Here is an 18,871-nt window from a genome sequence, read left to right on the forward strand (position 1 = left end):
ACACCGGAAACTTCTTGAGCAGTAGTGTCCATCAAACACCCACGCTGTGTTTGACAGTCCTTCATTGACCACAAATCTGTCCACTTTGTGCCTAGGCACCCCTTCCCTAACACTTACCATACCGTGCTCTTACAAAACGGCACCTCCACATATTTTTGCCTTGCCCAGTCACCCTTTATTCTTAATGGCACACATACACAACGCATCTCTCAATTGTCTCAAAGACTTTAAAATAATATATTTAACCTGTTCCTCCACCTTCATCTACTCTGATTGAATAGATTTAACAAGTGACATCAATAAGGGATCATAGTTTTCACCTAGATTCACCTGGTCAGTCTATGTCATGGAAAGAGCAGGTGTTGTTAATGTTTTGTACATTCAGTGTATTTGACTATTCTAAAACACACCCCTATACAGCCTTATTTGTGTGTTCCATTGTCACTGTGGCATTTACTGTATGCTTTGAGTCCTCAAGGGTCATGGACTGTGGGTCAATTCCATTTAACGCAAGCAAGTGGAATTAATTTGATATAAATAAAAAGCATTAATGTCCAGTGAGGTTTTTCAGACTTTCCCACCTCAAACTGAATGTGTAGGCCTAACTTTTCTGTTTTGCACTTTTACTCTTTCTCAGGCTGTTGTTTTGCTTTCTTTATTTTAGCAGAGTAAGAAAGCCCACATACCATACAGGGACAGCAAGCTAACACGACTCCTTAAAGATTCTCTTGGCGGGAACTGCAGACGGTCATGATCGCCAACATTAGCCCCACCTCCAAATCTTATGACGACACCACAACACACTGAAATACGCCAACAGGGCCAAAGAGATCAATATCGTCAGTAAACTACTCACCCACCCAACAATGTTATAGGATTTACTTAGGCCTCTTTGGCTGTGCTCTCCTTAGTGTACCTTCATTTGTAATAAACTCTGTTTTTAAAAGCCAAACATGATTTCAGAGGTGGTTTTGATAGTGAAACTTGTACTACATGGCATTTCTTACAATATTTATGTTTGTAATGCCTCTTCTTTCTCCCTCCATACATTATTACATGCATCTACCTGTCCTTTAGCTCAAGAGGAATGTTGTCAGCTTGGACAGTCACATCGGCCAGTATGCAGTGATATGTGAGAGGCAGCGAGAAGAGGTAATATAAGACGAAGCACCCATCTCTACTACACAGACTGGAGGCCTTTATGGTCAGAAAAGGTGTGGACATTTCACAATTTATCAATGGTTTATGCCATTTCAGATCGTTCAATTGAAGCAGAAGTTGAAAGAATATGAGGAGAGGAAGATGGGCCCTCTTGTTCCTGGAGGCTCTAATACCATCTCCAGTCAGAACCAAACAGAGATTCACAAGTAAGCACTTATTTCTTGTGCCAATGTGCATGCAACAACCAAAAGGCAAAACTTGTATTTATATAGCAATACAAGTTCTGTTATGCATAATATGCACCACACTTGAGTGTTGTCCTTTAAACTTGTACACTTTAATTGAAATCCATAGATAATTTATAATGTTGAGGGGAAAAGTACAAAGCCCAAGGACCTGGTGGGTGGAGAGTTTGCTCTGCATTTTTGATAGGGGCAGCTGTGAGCCACGTAAAAAATGTAAATAAAACTACACAATATATCGATATTAGCTATATTAAAAAAAATGTCCTTCCTTCAGTCCCCTCTAAGGGCTGCAGTGGCATCTTTTTAAAAAGGGAGAGAGGGAAGGGGGGGTGGAAAGTTGAATGAGTCTCATTCCCACGCATTTCATTCACCGGCATCAGAATTCACAACTTACACAATGTGAGGCTCTGAAGAGAGGCAGCATGCTTCTCACACAATAAAAAATTCATCAGTCTGGCAAGGCCACGGCGGCTCCAACGTCACAGGGGTTACATTGGAGAGTGCAGTCACATCTCAGCGGCTGTTCTCCACTGTCTATTTATTTATTTACCTGCATACCCCTCTTCCTTTACTAGAATGAGACATTGTTGCAAGGCCTCTGCCTTATGGGTAAAAGCTGCTGGGGGTGATCCAGGGCAGCTGCCTGATTTGAACACTGTTCAACCTGTTGAGTCGTACAATAACATGACATAGGATTTTTACTTGAGGAAGGGCAAACACTGAAACGTTTTTTTATTTTTATAAACATTTGCCCTCCATTATTAAGCAAAGACTCCATTTAATGATAACTGTCTGGTTGCTCCTTTTTTCTGGATAGGGTGTCAGAGTCCCTACAGAGCATTTTCTCCAGCCGTACTCAGATCAGGAGGGAGCACCTTGTTCTGGAGCGGCAGCTCAAGGAGAACGAGTTACGTCAGCGCCACAGCGAGGAGTGCAACCAGCAGGCCCAGCTCTTCGGTGCCAAAGACAAGACTGAGAAGGTCTGTTAAAGGCCCTGCTTATCACCATGACGTTTTAGCCAGAAAATGGTCCCAGAAGGAGCATGTCTTTTATGATTTACCAGTGATAGATGGATGTTTTAAAGTGCATACACTCCTTTGTCGTACCCCAATCTGACAGGCTCTGTTGTTGAATAGGCCACCTGCAAGCACGAGCGCAAGCTGGCTTCCCTGCTCACACAGCAGCAGCACATCCGCAAGAGGCTGGAGGAGGCTGAGTTGCGCTTCCTTGAGAACAATGGCTGGCTGCACCGTGTGGAGAATGACATGAAGCTACTGGGACAGGACTCCCAGCCACCAGTGGTGAGGCAACTGCTGGAGGGGTCAGGAGATATGGTATCTCTTGACCCAGGGGTGGTGTTAGTGGTGTGGTATATGGGTTATTTTGTTCATGTACTGGTAGAGGAAGATAGTTCCTCCAGGATTCCGTGATCTTATTTTTTTTGTTGCTAAATCAACAATTCCCTGCATATTATGTGAGGGCTTGCAAATTTGACCAATCACTGCACTATTTCTGCATAAAACAGTAAAAATGTTGCAATATTATCACAAAGCTGACCCATCACCGCAGTACAAAAAGAGGGCTCGCTGTTCAAATCAAATTTTATTTGTCATATGCGCCGAATACAACAGGTGTAGTCCTTACTGTGAAGTGCTTACTTACAAGCCCTTAACCAACAATGCGGTTCAAGAAAGAGTTCTTGAATAAAGTTTTAAAAAATTAAATAAAAAAGTAACACAGCGCCTTCGGTCGGATGCCATGCAGCTCTCGATGGTGCAGCTGTAGAACTTTTTGAGGATCTGGGGACCCATGCCAACTCTTTCAGTCTCCTGAGGGGGAAAAGGCATTGTCGTGCCCTCTTTATGACTTTTTTGGTGTGTTTGGACCATGATAGTTTGTTGGGTATGTGGACACCAAGGAACTTGAAACTCTTGACCAGATCCACTATAGCCCCGTCGATGTGAATGGGGGCCTGTTCGCCCCTCCTTTTCCTGTAGTCCACGATCAGCTACTTTGTCTTGCTCACGTTGAGGGAGAGGTGATTGTCCTGGCACCACACTGCCATGTCTCTGACCTCCCTATAGACTGGCCATCGTTGTCGTGATCTACCACTGTTGTGTCGTCGGAAAACTTAATGATGGTGTTGGAGTCATGCTTGGCCACGCAGTCGGAGGTGAACAGCTAGTACAGGAGGGGACTAAGCACGCACCCCTGAGGGGCCCCCGTGTTGAGGATCAGCTTGGCAGATGTGTTGTTGCCTACCCTTACCACCTGGGGGCGGCCCATCAGGAAGTCCAGGATCCAGTTGCAGAGGGAGGTGTTTAGTCCCAGGGTCTTTTGGGTGAATTTTGGCCCATTCCTCCTGACAAAGCTGGTCTAACTGAGTCAGGTGTGTAGGCCTCCTTGCTCGCACATGCTTTTTCAGTTCTGCCCAGAAATGTTCTATAGGATTGAGGTCAGGGCTTTGTGATGGCCACTCCAATACCTTGACTTTGTTGTCCTTAAGCTATTTTGCCACAACTTTGGAAGTATGCTTGGGGTCATTGTCCATTTGGAAGACCCATTTGCGACCAAGCTTTAACTTCCTGACTGATGTTTTGAGATGTTGCTTCAATGTATCCACATAATTTTCCTACCTCATGATGCCATCTATTTTGTGAAGTGCACCAGTCCCTCCTGCAGCAAAGCACCCCCACAACATGATGCTGCCACCCCCGTGCTTCACAGTTGGGATGGTGTTCTTCGGCTTGCAAGCGTCACCTTTTTCCTCCAAACATAATGATGGTCATTATTATTTGTTTCATCAGACCAGAGGACATTTCTCCAAAAAGTATGATCTTTGTCCCCATGTGCAGTTGCAAACCGTAGTCTGGCTTTTTTATGGCAGTTTTGGAGCAGTGCTCCTTGCTGAGCAGCCTTTCAGGTTATGTCGATATAGGACTCTTTTTACTGTGGATATAGATACTTTTGTACCTGTTTCCTCCAGCATCTTCACAAGGTCCTTTGCTGTTCTGGGATTGATTTGCACTTTTCGCACCAAAGTATGTTCATCTCTAGGAGACAGAATGCGTCTCCTTCCTGAGTGGTATGATGGCTGCGTGGTCCCATGGTGTTTATACTTGCGTACTATTGTTTGTACAGATGAACGTGGTACCTTCAGGCGTTTGGAAATTGCTCCCAAGGATGAACCAGACTTGTGGAGGTTTACAATTTCTTTTCTGGGGTCTTGGCTGATTTCTTTTGATTTTCCCATGATGTCAAGCAAAGAGGCACTGAGTTTGAAAGTAGGCCTTGAAATACAGGTACCCCTCCAATTGACTCAAATGATGTCAATTAGCCCATCAGAAGCTTCTAAAGCCATGACATAATTTTCTGAAGTTTTCCAAGCTGTTTAAAGGCACAGTCAACTTAGTGTATGTAAACTTCTGACCCACTGGAATTGTGATACAGTGAAATAATCTGTCTGTAAACAATTGTTGGAAAAATGACTTGTGTCATGCACAAAGTAGATGTCCTAACTGACTTGCCAAAACTATAGTTTGTTAACAAGAAATTTGTGGAGTGGTTGAAAAACAAGTTTTAATGACTCTAACCTAAGTGTATGTAAACTTCCCACTTCAGCTGTAGGTGTTCCTTTTGAGTCAGCAAAGAATTTCAATTTTTAACAATCATTGCACATTTACAGCATAATATGGTTCAATCAAGCCACACGTTAACACACATTTCTTTCCTCGTCAGTGCATTGTTGCCCGCAAATATCACACAAAATCCTCACAAAATCCAGGAGGGACTGTGAAGATTTATTGACAATGCTGCTTAATTGTAAGCTACCTAAAGCCTTCTTTTTGGTTGCTGACTCGCTGGATAAGATCCATATAATAAACTAATGGCTAATTATACGTAGAAATGGTTCTACTTATAGTTAAGGTGAACTATCCCTTTTAAATATGTCATTTTTCATCTCCCAGAGGGAATTATAGAAGGGATGGGAACGCCTCACAGGAAGTTAACTCTATGCTATAAATATACATTTATATATTTTTTTACTTTTAGTTTGTTTGTTTATGCAAATACGTCCCAACTTGTTGTGACAGTTTCTTCCATCTGTTCTCCAGGTAATTAGAACTGTGCTTATTTTATTGCTCTTGTTCACTGGTGGATGACTGAGGTGAATGGATCAATGATCTTTACGCATCCTTCACACAGCCAGTTACCTAAAACCATGTAGATGTTTTTTTCCTCTTTCTCATCCCTCTTCTAGGAAGTGGCACAGAACAATGATTCATCCGCTTGTCAAATGTTCTCTCTGCTGTCGTTTCGTATACTCTTTTACGTCAGAGTTGGATGACAGCTATTTTTTTTTTACCCAGAAGACAGGTTCTCAGAGATGAAGCATGGCACAAAATAAACCCCTCAAGACTCATTGTCTGAGTCACTGATGACTCCCTGCCAGCTTGTTCTCTAGCTGTGGTCAGGGTTATTCAATATGTTCCCTCGTGGTCATTTCACCAGCTCTTCCACTTTCCCCCTCAGGTACTCCAGAAGGACCTTCGCTGCCACAGGCTCCAGCTACAGGTAGAGGACCTCAAGCAGCACATTGAGCAAATGACCCACCTCATCGGCATCCAGGACCAGGAGAACAAACAGACTAAAAAGTAGGTCATTTTTCTTTTTCAGTATTGAACGCGTAATGTTGTCGCCATACCAAAATTTGGACTTCTATACCGATATTCATTGTTGTATTTGATACTCTTTACCCCAGTGATACCACAGTGGAAAAATACCTCACTTACTGTGTAAAACATGTGGCCAAGCCAACGTTCCAGCTGGAAGCTAATGGGTGTGCAGGCTTTTGTTCCTGTTGAGCAGCTGATTGCTGGAGTCTGGTATGCTACAGCAGGGCTGGAACAAAAGCCTGGCATTGCGTATCAGAGTTGAATCATCCACCTGTATCCACTGAAGACAGAGAGTGGAAATGCAGTGATATTACCATAAGATGGCCTTAAGTCTTAAAGGGGTTTGTCAGACTTTTCAGACCTGTCAAGTAGACTTAAGTCAATCTGAGCCAATACTCCACAACATCTGTTGTACAGATATTGCTACATGTTTTAGAAGGAATCTTCAGGCCTCAATCCTACATGAATGGGTAAATATGGTCAGGTAGATACAGACATTAAGATGGGAATGATATTTAAAAATGATATGAAATAACATTTATGAAAAATGGAGTATGAGTCATGTGACTCACACTGTACTATGTGAGTATGAATGACTGTGTGCCATCCATACCTGTCATACATTACCTCCAGAGAATGTACAGTGTCGTTATCGCTTACTTATATGAATTAGTGAATAGAGATTATTAGTCTTATGAATTATACTATACTAGGTGTTGCATAAATGTGCAACAAAATTCACTTTGGCAACTTTATACTATAAATTGTGATACTGACTCAACAGAACATCTTTTAAGCCTGAGTTTCATGCTTTCTTCTGTTCAGAATGGTGCACATGCTGCTGCCTGCCTACAGCAGACAGTACTGGACGCTGAGGGGATCGGGCCTGGTCACAGCTACCGACGAGGCTGAGAACCAGGACCTGGAGCACCTGGTCCTCAGGGAGAGGGGTGTGGTGTGGGCCGATCAGGAGAAGGCAGGGGAGCAGAAGGACGAGGAGACCCAGGCTGAGGGTTCCAGGCTTAGGCCAGAGCTCGCACACATCCTGTCATTTTCACACCTCATCTGTCCCCATCAAAACAGTCCCTGCAGTAGTAAGTCATGCCCTTATGTTGTCTTAAAAAAACGCAGACTTAGCTTCAACTCCCCGTGACAACGATGACATGTAATTTCCCCCTGAGGGGTATACTACAAAGCTATTGATTTTCTGCTTAATTAAGAAAGCTGAAGTTCAATATTTGTTTTTGGTTGTTGATTTAATTAGACCATGCCCATTCTTTCTAGAAAATCAAAATATATTTTGGCAAGTTAGCTGGCATTGATCTTGCTTTGTAGTATAACATACAGCAATATCTGGTGGCCCTGGGCTATTGGGCTCTATTTACTGTTGATCATGGGAGCCTACACACACTGGAGCCACCATTCTCCAGGTCCTGTATAACCCAGCACCAGTGCGCCATCAGGCCTCCTTTCATGACATTCAGCCCCTAGGAGACAATGGAGCGTGAACCAAAGCTGGCCAGCAATACTTAATTACCATGTTGCTGTCCATCATATGTCAGCAGGTGCACCCCGCACCTGTCCCCCTGCACCCGTCACATGCTTGTTTCCCTGTGTCTTTTATTTAGTATTTTTGGCCCTGTCCACTTGTGCTTGTAGTTGAGTGATATCCTGTAATTTGACCCTCCTTTCACAAGCCATGAGCACAAATGTATGATACCAGATCTCAATAGGTCCCGTCTGTTTGTTCTATTCCCTCCGTTTTCACCTTGCAATGACTATCCTGAAGACTACTGTTATTATTTATTTAAAGCTACATTTATTGAAAGGCCCAGTGCAGTCAAAAATGTGATTTCCTGCATTTTATATATATTTCCACACTATGAAATTGTGTAAAATTATGATAATTCCCTTTTAGTTTAAGAAAAGACTGCTTAAATGTCTGCCTCTTTTGGCGGGATGGTATTTTGGCCTGCCTGGTGACATCACCAAGTGGTAAATTAGTTAATAAGAATGAGTTCCAAACCTCTCTGCCAATAACAGCTAGTTTTCCCTTCCTCATTCAGGCCACCCCCAGACAGTCCCAGAAAACTTCTTGCTTGAGAAATTGCTCTTTGCTAAGAAGCTATTTTTGTTTCCTTGTTTTCAATTAAAATGGTTAAAATCACAGTAAAGAACTTGTTACCCAGAAATGATTTCATATTTTGATAAAAATGGCTGCATTGAACTTTTAACCCCTAACACTTGTGGGAATTGGATAGGGATAGAGCTAAATGTAAATGTTTCTTACAGAAAAATAAAAAAATATGGAAATGCATAACCATGGTAGAAATTTAAAGGGAACAGTGGAGATTAGGGCAAAATTATTAGACTAAAGGTGAGGCCAACCGTTCAGCTGACACAAGACTGAATCCAAACATTAGACGGTTGATTTTATGTGCATTTTTACATTTACTGTAATTTTTTGCCGCATTTGTTTTTTAACAAAATCCAAACATTCTCCCCGCAGTAACATGATAAGAATATTCTTGGGAAATTTGAGATAGGTGCAACAAAAGACAAAAGCATTACAAAGGTTTGAGTGGGGGGTCTAACTGATGTTTCCAAGTGGCCACACACCTGCACAGTTCCAAATTAATTTCAATGCAGTTTTATGACTCAGAAGTCCTCAACTATACATTGCTTTTTTGAGCTCTCATAGCTGTGCCGTTTAGGAATTAGAGCAAGTACACTTGTAGTTGTTTTATCTGGAATACAGCCCTGCATCCTCGCCTTTACACAATTATTGTTGCTTACACAATCCAAAAACAGTCAATTTTTATAAATCACAATCTGGGGCAGGTTGGTGAAATTTGAGCGCTTGTTCTATTGCCAACATGACTAGCAAAATTATAAAATAGGATCTTAGTGTTAGGCTTTCACAAAGCAATTCAGAGAAACAGATTGTAATTTTGTGTGCATGGAATGGATTCATGAGTAAATTAAAATGCGTGGTCCGCTGCAAATTTTTCCACAATACAACAAACCGGCTCATTCTGTTCAGGACAACCCAGGGTATAACGCCATGTTATTTTGTAACTGTACATCAAACATAGTAATCATAAATGTTGACAATGTATATTACATGAGTTTTATGATATGGAAATGTGAAGTGCACATTGGGACTCATGGGTGTTAGGCTTGCTTGTATGACATCAAAGCAGTATTTATTATAATCCTTAGCATCTCATCTTTCAAAATACATAGAGTCCTTGCAATTTACAGCATTTCCCTCACTCATACAGAACATTTTCTAAAGTTGCCCAATTAGCGGGAGGGATGGGGGCAACCTCTTGTCGTGTGCGGTGCTCAAGTTCAGAACTGCTGCGCAGTTCATGATGACTATTCACATTTACCACAGCCAAATGCTGAGGCACGATTGTGTCTGTTCTATTGATAACTGTGCAGGCTGAGCTGTGATGCTAGTCATGCTGTGTGTTGTGCTGATAACTGGGGGGGTGGCATGGTATTCATGAAGGAGGCTGTGTTGTTGAACATACTGTTGTCTGTCACTCAGGTGCTGAGAAACATAAGAGGAGAGTCTCGCTGCGCCTTCAACCCAATCCATCATCGAAAGGTAAACCTGTTTTTACTCTCCCTCAGGCCTGCTAACCTGGTCATTAATCTAACAGCTTGCCACATGGAATCCTTCATAGTGACAGTCAGAGGGGATCAAATATGTCCATCAAAGTCATCACTCCTGTGGTAAAAGCTCTGTTTCAGCTGTTAATTGTTCATCAGCAATTTCAGTTGTGATAAAACTGGTTTCAGGATTCACTAGTATAAACTTGGGATGTTAACAGAGAAGGCTTTTTTCAGAAGACCACAAGGACTGAAATGGTTAAAATAATGAACTGACAATATTAAACATCCCCTCTGTAGTGCTCAAACTGAAGTGAGAAATTAGTAATATTGATCTGTGGATTAACAGTGTTTTTTGTTTTATTCCCACTGATCACTGGTGTTTAGTGTAACAACTTAATTTCCCTTCTGCCATCCTCGAGATGATGGGATATCAATTGGCACTTCAACTGATTCTTAAACGAGGAAAAATAAAATAGGCAAACTGTTACAGAAACTACAAAAAGTATTCCGACATGAAATAGAATTTGATTTCCAGTTGTGCAGCACTGCGGACTTTCTGGTCTGGAACTAAAGATATTTTGTGAAAATGAAATAACACTTGAGACCCCTTTAAAGAAAGAAAGGGACTGGGAAACCTTTAGGGAAGTACAATAAGGAAGTATGTGAAATATGGCCGTCCAAATTGTCTGTAATGACATTTTCTGCTGAACAGATGGTCTACATTTGATTGAAACACATTGTGGGAAACGTCAGCTACATTTTTTAAGAAAACAACACCGGACGACCACAGCGCAACAGGAAATGGCTTTAAAAACACTTTTTACTAGGGCTGGCACAATTACTGTTTAACCGTCATGAAAATATAATAACCCTCATAACAGTTAACTTTTTTTTTGTGGAACGGCTGACTGAAGACGGGACGGCCAGGAATTTGTATGGTTGAGTCTGTTTCTACGGTAACATGGACTGTTAACAATGTGATAACTTTACTCCTTGCTGAAACAAGCAAGGTGTTGTAGCAAACAGGCAGCAGCACATGCGGTCAGGAACAGAGCAGAGGAGATGTGTGTTTTTTATTTTGCTATTCGAGCAGTAATAACGGTGACCACGGTCATTTGGCTGACCAATAACCTTCATCCAAAATTCCATGAACGTCACAGCCCTATTTTTTTGCATGTCTTATCTACTTCAGAATGGCTTTTTGTGATCGTCCATTACATGAATGGCCTTAAGGGTTTATCATAGTCCAAAACCAGTACACATTCGCACTGCAGTGTTAGAATATTGGACCGTTGGCTTTCATACTTTTCTCATTATGAGCGCACCTCAAGCAGTTTCTCCAACTGTCAACACTTTCAAATGAGTAGAGGACGCGTACCAGACCAGAAAGTTGGTTGGGAATTGTGGGGCGGTGCGCGTTCGGGCTTTGTGTCCCCCGCAGATGGTGATCTCAGAGCCAGGTAGCTATGGGACACTGGACTATCGTGTCTGTGGACTATGATTTACGCTTTAGATATGAAATAAGATCTTGTCCAAGTCATGTTACCTGTTTAGTGTGAAATCCTTGATTTATTCTGTGTTTGTGTAACTAGCATCAGAGCTTGATAACGATTGAGTATGGAGATCCTCCCTCTTCCAACCTTTTCATTACCGCACCATCTCGAAGTGGATACGAGTGCAGGTCACCACACATGACCCTCTCAATAGGGTTCTGCACCCCGCCAGTCCAATGCCTTGTACCCATCCCCTTATCTCCCTTCAGCACAGGATGGCCCACACAATTTCAATCACTCTTCTCTCTCTCCAACCTCGTTCTGTGACAGTCTTACTTTTTCCTGCTCGATCACACTCTCCCTCCTTGACCCCCTCCCCCTTTCCTCCGTATCTTGTACTCAGTCAATCCAGCATCCAGCCCTCCCAACCCAGGCTGCTCAAACCTCATTCATGAAAATGCAAATTCACTGCAGGGAAAAGAAGGTAGGCAAGGCCAGCGTAAACGCCCCTGTCCCGTCAGCGATAACAGCAGCAGCACTATAAAGAGGGAGGCAGCAGCCAAGCGACCCTAATATGGTGCGGTCTCCACCAGAAATAGCACCTCATGCATGTATTAATCCTACAAGCCAAAAATATGTGATTGAAAGAACTTGGCTGCCATTTATTGCCGTGCCAGATCTCCATCAGAAACGGTACCATTTATCACTGTCCCCTCATCCTGCCTTGCTATCTGAGCTGTGACTCAAATTTCCTAAATATTGCTTTCTGCTCTTCGTATGAATAAATAGGTCCATTAATCTTCCATATCCCCCCTCCGTTTTATGATACACAAGTATGTTGTTAAAAAATGTGAGCATTGTCACTTAAAAGCTTCTACATTAAACAATTTAGTTGGTTGTTCTATTTTGTCTGTGCGGGGGTGGGTAGGCAAATTGATATGTCAAATCCACCACCACACAGTTCACATTTCTGGGAATTGCCTCCTCCTCAGTAAAATGTAGTAGGTAGGAAGCGGCGTCACAGGGCTGTGGTCAGCAGCATGTAAATGATGCAGCCGCAGTGTCTCACTGCAACAAGTGAGTCTGCCTCCTTGTGCTCTGATGCAACGTGCTCTCCACTTTACTCTTACACACCAGCCATTAACCTCGAACAACCCTGCTTACGTATGTTCATTAGGTGACATAATCATCAATCTCAGACAGGTTTTATCATAGTCTACCTATTCTCGTAAAACATATTTATTCATGTTAATACGTTTAAGCTCTTATTACAGAATGAAATCCCAAAGTTCTATTCATAACATTTAGGCCGGTTAATGGAAGACACGTTTTCTATTAAAACGACTTTGGTGTATATTAAAAATGTATTGTGTAGCCTATATCAATTATTCCCATTTAATCAGTTGTATGTAAAGTTAGTTGTATCTAAGTTAGTCTTGATCAAATGACCAAAAATTAACAGTATGTAGTGTGTATGACTCATCCTCACTGATGACTAATATGGTGATCCATTCAGTGTAGCTGTATCCTTTATTCGACAGGTTGTTAAGCGTGTGAGTCATCCATTATGGCTAGTGATTGTGAACCACTTATACCATGAAATAACTTATCCTATGTTAGGCCTATGTCCACTCCTGCTTTGTCGGCCATAAGTTGTTTTCCCTCATTCCTTGCTTTGTGTTCCATAAGGATTTTATGTGGCCTTGTTATGTTTGCTTGATTGGTTAAAGGTCCAAAGCAGCAGATTTTCTCAGTATCAAATCATTTCTGGATAACAATTAAGTCATCTTACTATGATTGTATTCCATAAAAAATGTCAAAAAGAAGCAAAAATAGCTTCTTAGCAAAGAGTAGTTTCTCAAGCAAGAATTGTTCTAGGACTGTCTGGGAGTGGTCTGAGTGGGGAGGGGAAAACTGAAAACTAGCTGTTATTGGCAGAGTGGTTTGGAACTCTCTTATTGGTCTATTAACTAGTTTACCGCCTGGCGACGTCACAGGGCAGGCCAAAACTCCATCCCGCCAAAACAGGCTTACATTTTTGTCTTTTCAAACAGCTGTTATTAAACAGTTATTCCAACCTCATGGTGTGGAAATATACACTGAGTGTACAAAACTTAATGAACACTGACCAGACTGACTAGGTGAAAGCTATAGTCCCTTATTGAATCCACTTCAATCACTGTAGATGAATGGAATTAGACCGGTTAAAGAAAGATTTATGAGACAATTGAGACATGGCTTGTGTATCTGTGCCATTGGGGGTGAATAGGCAAGATAAAATATTTAAGTGCCTTTGAACAGGGTACGTTAGTTGGTGCCAGGCACACCGGTTTGTGTCAAGAACTGCAACGCTGCTGGGTTTTTCACGCTCAACAGTTTCCCGTGTGTATCAAGAATGGTCCACCCCCAAAGGACATCAAGCCAACTTGACACAACTGTGGGAAGCATTGGAGTCAACATGGGCCAGCATCCCTGTGGAACGCTTTCAAACCCTTGTGGAGTCTGTGCCCTGACTAATTGAGGCAGTTCTGAGGGCTTTAAGTCTTGGTTTCTTTGTAACATCGAATTATATTTTGATTTTGATCGATTTGATTCATTTTCTTCTTTCCCCTACTTAGCCATCTTCCATGTCACAGTAGCTGGGCTTGTCGGGACTGGTGAAACTCAATTTGTGAGCATGAATGTGTCCCGGCCCTTACTCCCTTACACCTCTGATTAATGTCTGCACTGTGTATAGGTCACCAGGTTCACTTTCTTTGGCTACCTCTACACTTCTCCAACTGCCAAAAGATGAGAACCCATATTAGGCCTACTGCAGATGTGGACTTCTCCTTTCAGTATTTTACAGAAATGTTATTCCTTCATCTTTCAATGGTGGTGATACTGTGTCTAATTTTTATACCGGTGCCAACTAAGATCTATTCAGATGTGATTGATTTTCTTAAAATATGAGTATGGTGCTTCAACACAGATGGTAAGGCCATGCAGGGGTTAAAGTTCTCCAGGAGGGTGATTATTTGGGGTATTAAAATAAAGACACTCCAGACCACACTTGAATGTCTAAGACTAGATAGAATGTATGTAGAAATTGTAATGGACATATCTATTTTCAAATAACTGCCCTTTTTCATGACCGCAAATCGATTTTTGACAAACATATCGGTCATAAAAAAATCTGTGCAGCCCTCCGTTGAATTTCGACATCCCGATGTGGACCTCGAGGCAAAATGTTTTCCCGCCGGTCTGAGATCGACTCCAGTTCCAGTCATGGGATAAAAAATGTAATTAAAAAATAAACTTTCATCCCTGGGCCATGTATGACATTGCTATGGCAAACTACTGCCATGTTGTTAGTGAATACCCACATGCTGAAGCCGACAGCCTACTGTGATTTAGACTGGATAATGCATTCTTATCTTGCACTTGAGCTCAAACTAGTAAACCAAGTAGCAAGGCCTCACCAACCACTAACAGGAAGTGTTCTGGCTGAACAGGATGAACCCTGGACCCTGTTCAGGAAGAAGCTTATAGAACGCTCCCATATAAATGTATGTAGAACAGATGTGACTGTCAAGTAAAATATGGATCTCTTTACGTTTTTATATCCGCAACATTCCAAAGGTCTTAACACAGTGAATACATCCAAGGTGTATACACTTCCATGTAAGTGCTTGGTGGAGGATGTTTATGATTTTTTTTTTTTTTTCATTTGACCTCTCAATTCATTAAGTGATTTGTAGAGCTAGGCCAAAATTGAAAAAATCCTCTAATTGTCAATTCGCAGTGAATGGATTGGACTGTATTGAAATGGAATTGACCTTGATGAAGTGTGTTGTGTAACTTGATAGCAATTTATTTGATCATGTATAGGCTTAAATTTGTTAGGTTCTTTGTGGCTTCTTCATAAAAAATAAATCCTATTGATGTTGTTTTCTAGGCCCAGTGGCCCAGGTGACAGTGATGGAACCAATTCCCAAGAAACCTACCAGGAGGAAGCTGGCAGTGTCTCCACCAAACCCTGGGAGTGTTGTCTCCGCCTCAGCGCAGGTTCCCATGGTCCTTCAGGATGTGTTGAGACAGGAGGGGATGTTTCCACTGCTCTACACTCCAGAGGCCAGCAGTACACTCAACAGGCCTTCACTCCTGCCTCTCCAGCACTCTGCAGTCAATGACCCCAACATGACATTTGACATTGAAAATGGAGACAAAGAAGCAGCTCTTGCCAACGCTACCGTCATCCTTTACCAATGTAGCCCCAATCATCAGGCTGAGACTTCATGCCCCTTGAGTCCAAGCCAACAGCAGGCTCCCCGAGCCAATGACATGAGCAAACCCCCCAAAAGGTGGGTGTGGTATTGTCAAAGATGGTCATCATACTCCAGCATTTCAACAGTCCAGTTTAATATTAGCTGCTGAACAATGTAAAACAGTGCATACATTCATAGATTAAGACTTTCTCTGTATATATTTTTTTTCTCTTCTCTTCTTTTTTTTTTCTCTTCTCTTATTATCGCAACGATTCACATTTTTATTTGACACATTTTGTTTCAGGTGACAGACTGGCAGAAATTGTATTCGGGTTCGAGCCCCTCCAAGTACTTATTTCTAAACGTTGAGCTGCCTTGTCTCTTAAGTTTTAGGTACGAGCAAGTGGCAGTGAGAGAGCTCAGAAATGTCTAACGTAACAGAGTGCTGTACTCATTCCAGTCTGTTTATATGTTTTGGTCACATGTCAGAGACTGATCAAATATTGAGAAGGAAAGTGACATTGCCTGACTTGTTGTTTCCCGCAGACTGGAGATACCATCTCTGTTAGACATCCGACGTGGCAAGACCTACATGGCCATGACTTCGGCTGCGCAGGGCAAACGCAAAATAAACTGGTAAGTGTGGTTGTGATGTACTCTAAATACATTTTTCTAGTGAAGGATCAGGGAAGGAAGCGTTGTGCTGCTCAGATATTAACACATTTCATCTCTTGTTTCCATTTCCCCCTGTAGCAGCAGCAGAGAGCAGGAAATCCTTTCAGCACCCAAGCGCATAAAGCAGGACCCCACAGTAGTAGCAAGCAGACCACTAAGAGTGCGTCGTTTTGCTGGTGAGTGCAACAATACCAGTATTTCTCCCCTGAAGTGACCCAGGGAAAGAGTGTAGTTTGCTTTCATTCACTATTTTTAAAATATATTAAATGTGTGGCTTTTTCCCCCTCAAATCCCCATGTTCATTTCAATTAGTGGTGCTTACACGCAGAGCTTATGCCTACATCTGTCAGCTGCAACACAAAGTTCAGGGCAGAGCCAGAATATGCTTCTTTTTTTTTATATGTCTGTTATGAAGGACACAAGCTTTTAGAAAACCAAGCTGTTTTTAATCAACAATGAAGGCGCTTGTCTGCCTGTTACGTATGACATGTATTTTATTTTGAAGGGTTTTGTTTGGCTTTTGGACAACTGCAGAATTTGGTTTCTCATCAGATTGCATACTTTTGATGTGATTTGTTTTAGACAGCAATTTGTTTTATTGTTCAATTTATGTAATCTAAAATAACCAACTTTTTTTTTTTTATGCTGGGATTTTTCACACTGCAAAGGAAAAACATTTAATTTGAAGCTCTCCATACAGACGGGGGCTCTTCTAAGCATTGTGTTTCTCCTTAGGGTCAGAGGAGAACGAGCCCAGAAGAGTTATGAGGAGTGTTTCTGAGGGGAATCTTCACCTCATGGATGTTCAGAGGAAAAAGTCCATATTCTATAAAACCTCCCAGAAATTCAAGAGTGTGACAAAGAGGATGTGAGACGCTGCTGTGCCAGAGTTGCTGATGTCGTGTAGATATTGGGGAATCGTGTGTAGCTATGGAGAGAGAAATTAGTCCTATGGATTTCTTGAATAGTTTTTGCTTGAATTGTGTATGATTCTGAACTTGTTCTTAGTTTTATTTTTGGTTGTAGAATTAATGTTTTTACATTATTTCCTACATTAACATGTTTGTATGACCAATAATTTGCTATTGTTATTTAGTAATAAAATGTTTAACTACTAATGTATGTGGTTGGTTTATCCATGAATAATTCAACTCGTTTCAATCTTTTTTTCTCGAATGGTTCATTTCTGAGCTTTTCCCTGTTTACTGTACATATATTTCCTTTCAATATAAAATTGAACGGAAGGTGTAGATTGAGTTATCAGACATGCTGTTTTACTGTCAAGTCATATGGCCATGCATGTGAATGCTGTTGACATGGAGACTTGTGATGTTCGTTCATTCCGCTTGTAACCCATCTGTATAGGGGAACTCATTCACCTGTGGAGCTTTTTTTCACTGTTTCAATATCAGGCTACACATAAACAGAAATGAAGGCTCATAAAATATTGTTAAATGTTGAACAGTTTTAAGAAATTCCTACTCACTGAGAGCTGTATTGAGCCCCATATAGTTGCCGCTCTTAAGTAAATACATTTGTTTACTACCAGCTCTAACAATAGGTGTTGTACATACACTTTGATACCAGCTCCCTTTTTGTAATGGCTGTATATATCTTCAGAGAAAAAAAATCAGACTTAAAGAAGCCAACTCTGGAAAGAAGCCAACTCATCACTTTGAATGAGTCTTTCCGTTGCACAGCATCCAATGTTGATCTTTATTTTAGCCAGGAAGCTCAATGCCAGGTGCATAGAAGGGGTCTACCTGTGCTGAGCACCCCCCCCCCCCCCCCCACACACACACACACACACAGTTTTCTGTAACTGGTCTACACACAATTCCCCATAATATCAAAAAGGAATTATGTTTACAAATTAATTAATGAAAAGCTCATGTCTTGTTATGGCAAGCCTAAATAAGTTCAGGAGTGAAAATGTGCTTAATAAGTTGCAGGGACTCACTCTGTGCAATAAGTGTTTTTACAATTTTTAATTGAGTACCCCATCTCTGTAACCCACACATAATTCTCTGTAAGATCCCTCAGTCGAGCATTGAATTTCAAGCACAAAAAACGAGGGAGGTTTTCAAATGGTTCACAAAGAAGGGCACCTAGTGGTAGATAGGTAAAAAATAAAACTGACATGAATATCCATTTGAGCATGTTGAAGTTATTAATTACACTTTGGATGGTATATCAATACACCCAATCACTATAAAGATGCATGCACCCTTCCTAACTCAAATGCCGGAGAGGAAGGAAACCGCTGAGAGATTTCACCATGAGGCCAATGGTGATTTTAAAACAGTTTAATTGCTGAAGAAGATGACTGAGGATGGCGCAACAACATTGCAGTTACCCCACAATACTAACATAAATGAGAATGAATAGAATACAAATATTCCAAAACTTGCAGCCTGTTTGCAATAAGCCAATAAAATACTGCAAAGTAATTAACTCATCCTGAAAAGAAAGTGTTATGTTTGGGTTAAATCCATCACCTCACTGAGTACCACTTCATATTTTCAATCATGATGGTGGCTGCATCATGTTCGGCAAGGACTGGGGAGTTTTTTAGGATATAAGAAATAGAATAGAGCTAAGCACAGGCAAAATCCTAGAGTAAAACTTGGTTCAATCTGCTTTCCAACAGACACTGCGAGAAAAATGTACCTTTCAGCAGGACAATTACCTAAAACAGAAGGTCAAATATACACAAGTTGCTGACCAAGACAACATTGAATGTTCCTTAG

The 18,871-nt window shown here is 41.5% G+C and overlaps 1 protein-coding gene across 1 annotated transcript; it reads left to right on the forward strand.

Moving 5' to 3' along the window:
* The first annotated feature begins 1,061 nt into the window (after positions 1-1,061).
* LOC112081148 (kinesin-like protein KIF18A) lies at positions 1,062-17,239 on the forward strand. The gene is made up of 11 exons (XM_024147281.2): positions 1,062-1,152; positions 1,258-1,367; positions 2,224-2,386; positions 2,543-2,707; positions 5,940-6,061; positions 6,908-7,176; positions 9,639-9,698; positions 15,137-15,542; positions 15,993-16,082; positions 16,200-16,297; positions 16,857-17,239. The coding sequence occupies exons 2-11, from the start codon at positions 1,303-1,305 to the stop codon at positions 16,991-16,993; spliced, it is 1,575 nt and encodes a 524-aa protein (XP_024003049.2). The 5' UTR covers positions 1,062-1,152; positions 1,258-1,302; the 3' UTR covers positions 16,994-17,239.
* Positions 17,240-18,871: the final 1,632 nt, after the last annotated feature.

Source organism: Salvelinus sp. IW2-2015, linkage group LG10 (assembly GCF_002910315.2).
Source record: "Salvelinus sp. IW2-2015 linkage group LG10, ASM291031v2, whole genome shotgun sequence".
Classification (NCBI taxonomy): domain Eukaryota; kingdom Metazoa; phylum Chordata; class Actinopteri; order Salmoniformes; family Salmonidae; genus Salvelinus; species Salvelinus sp. IW2-2015.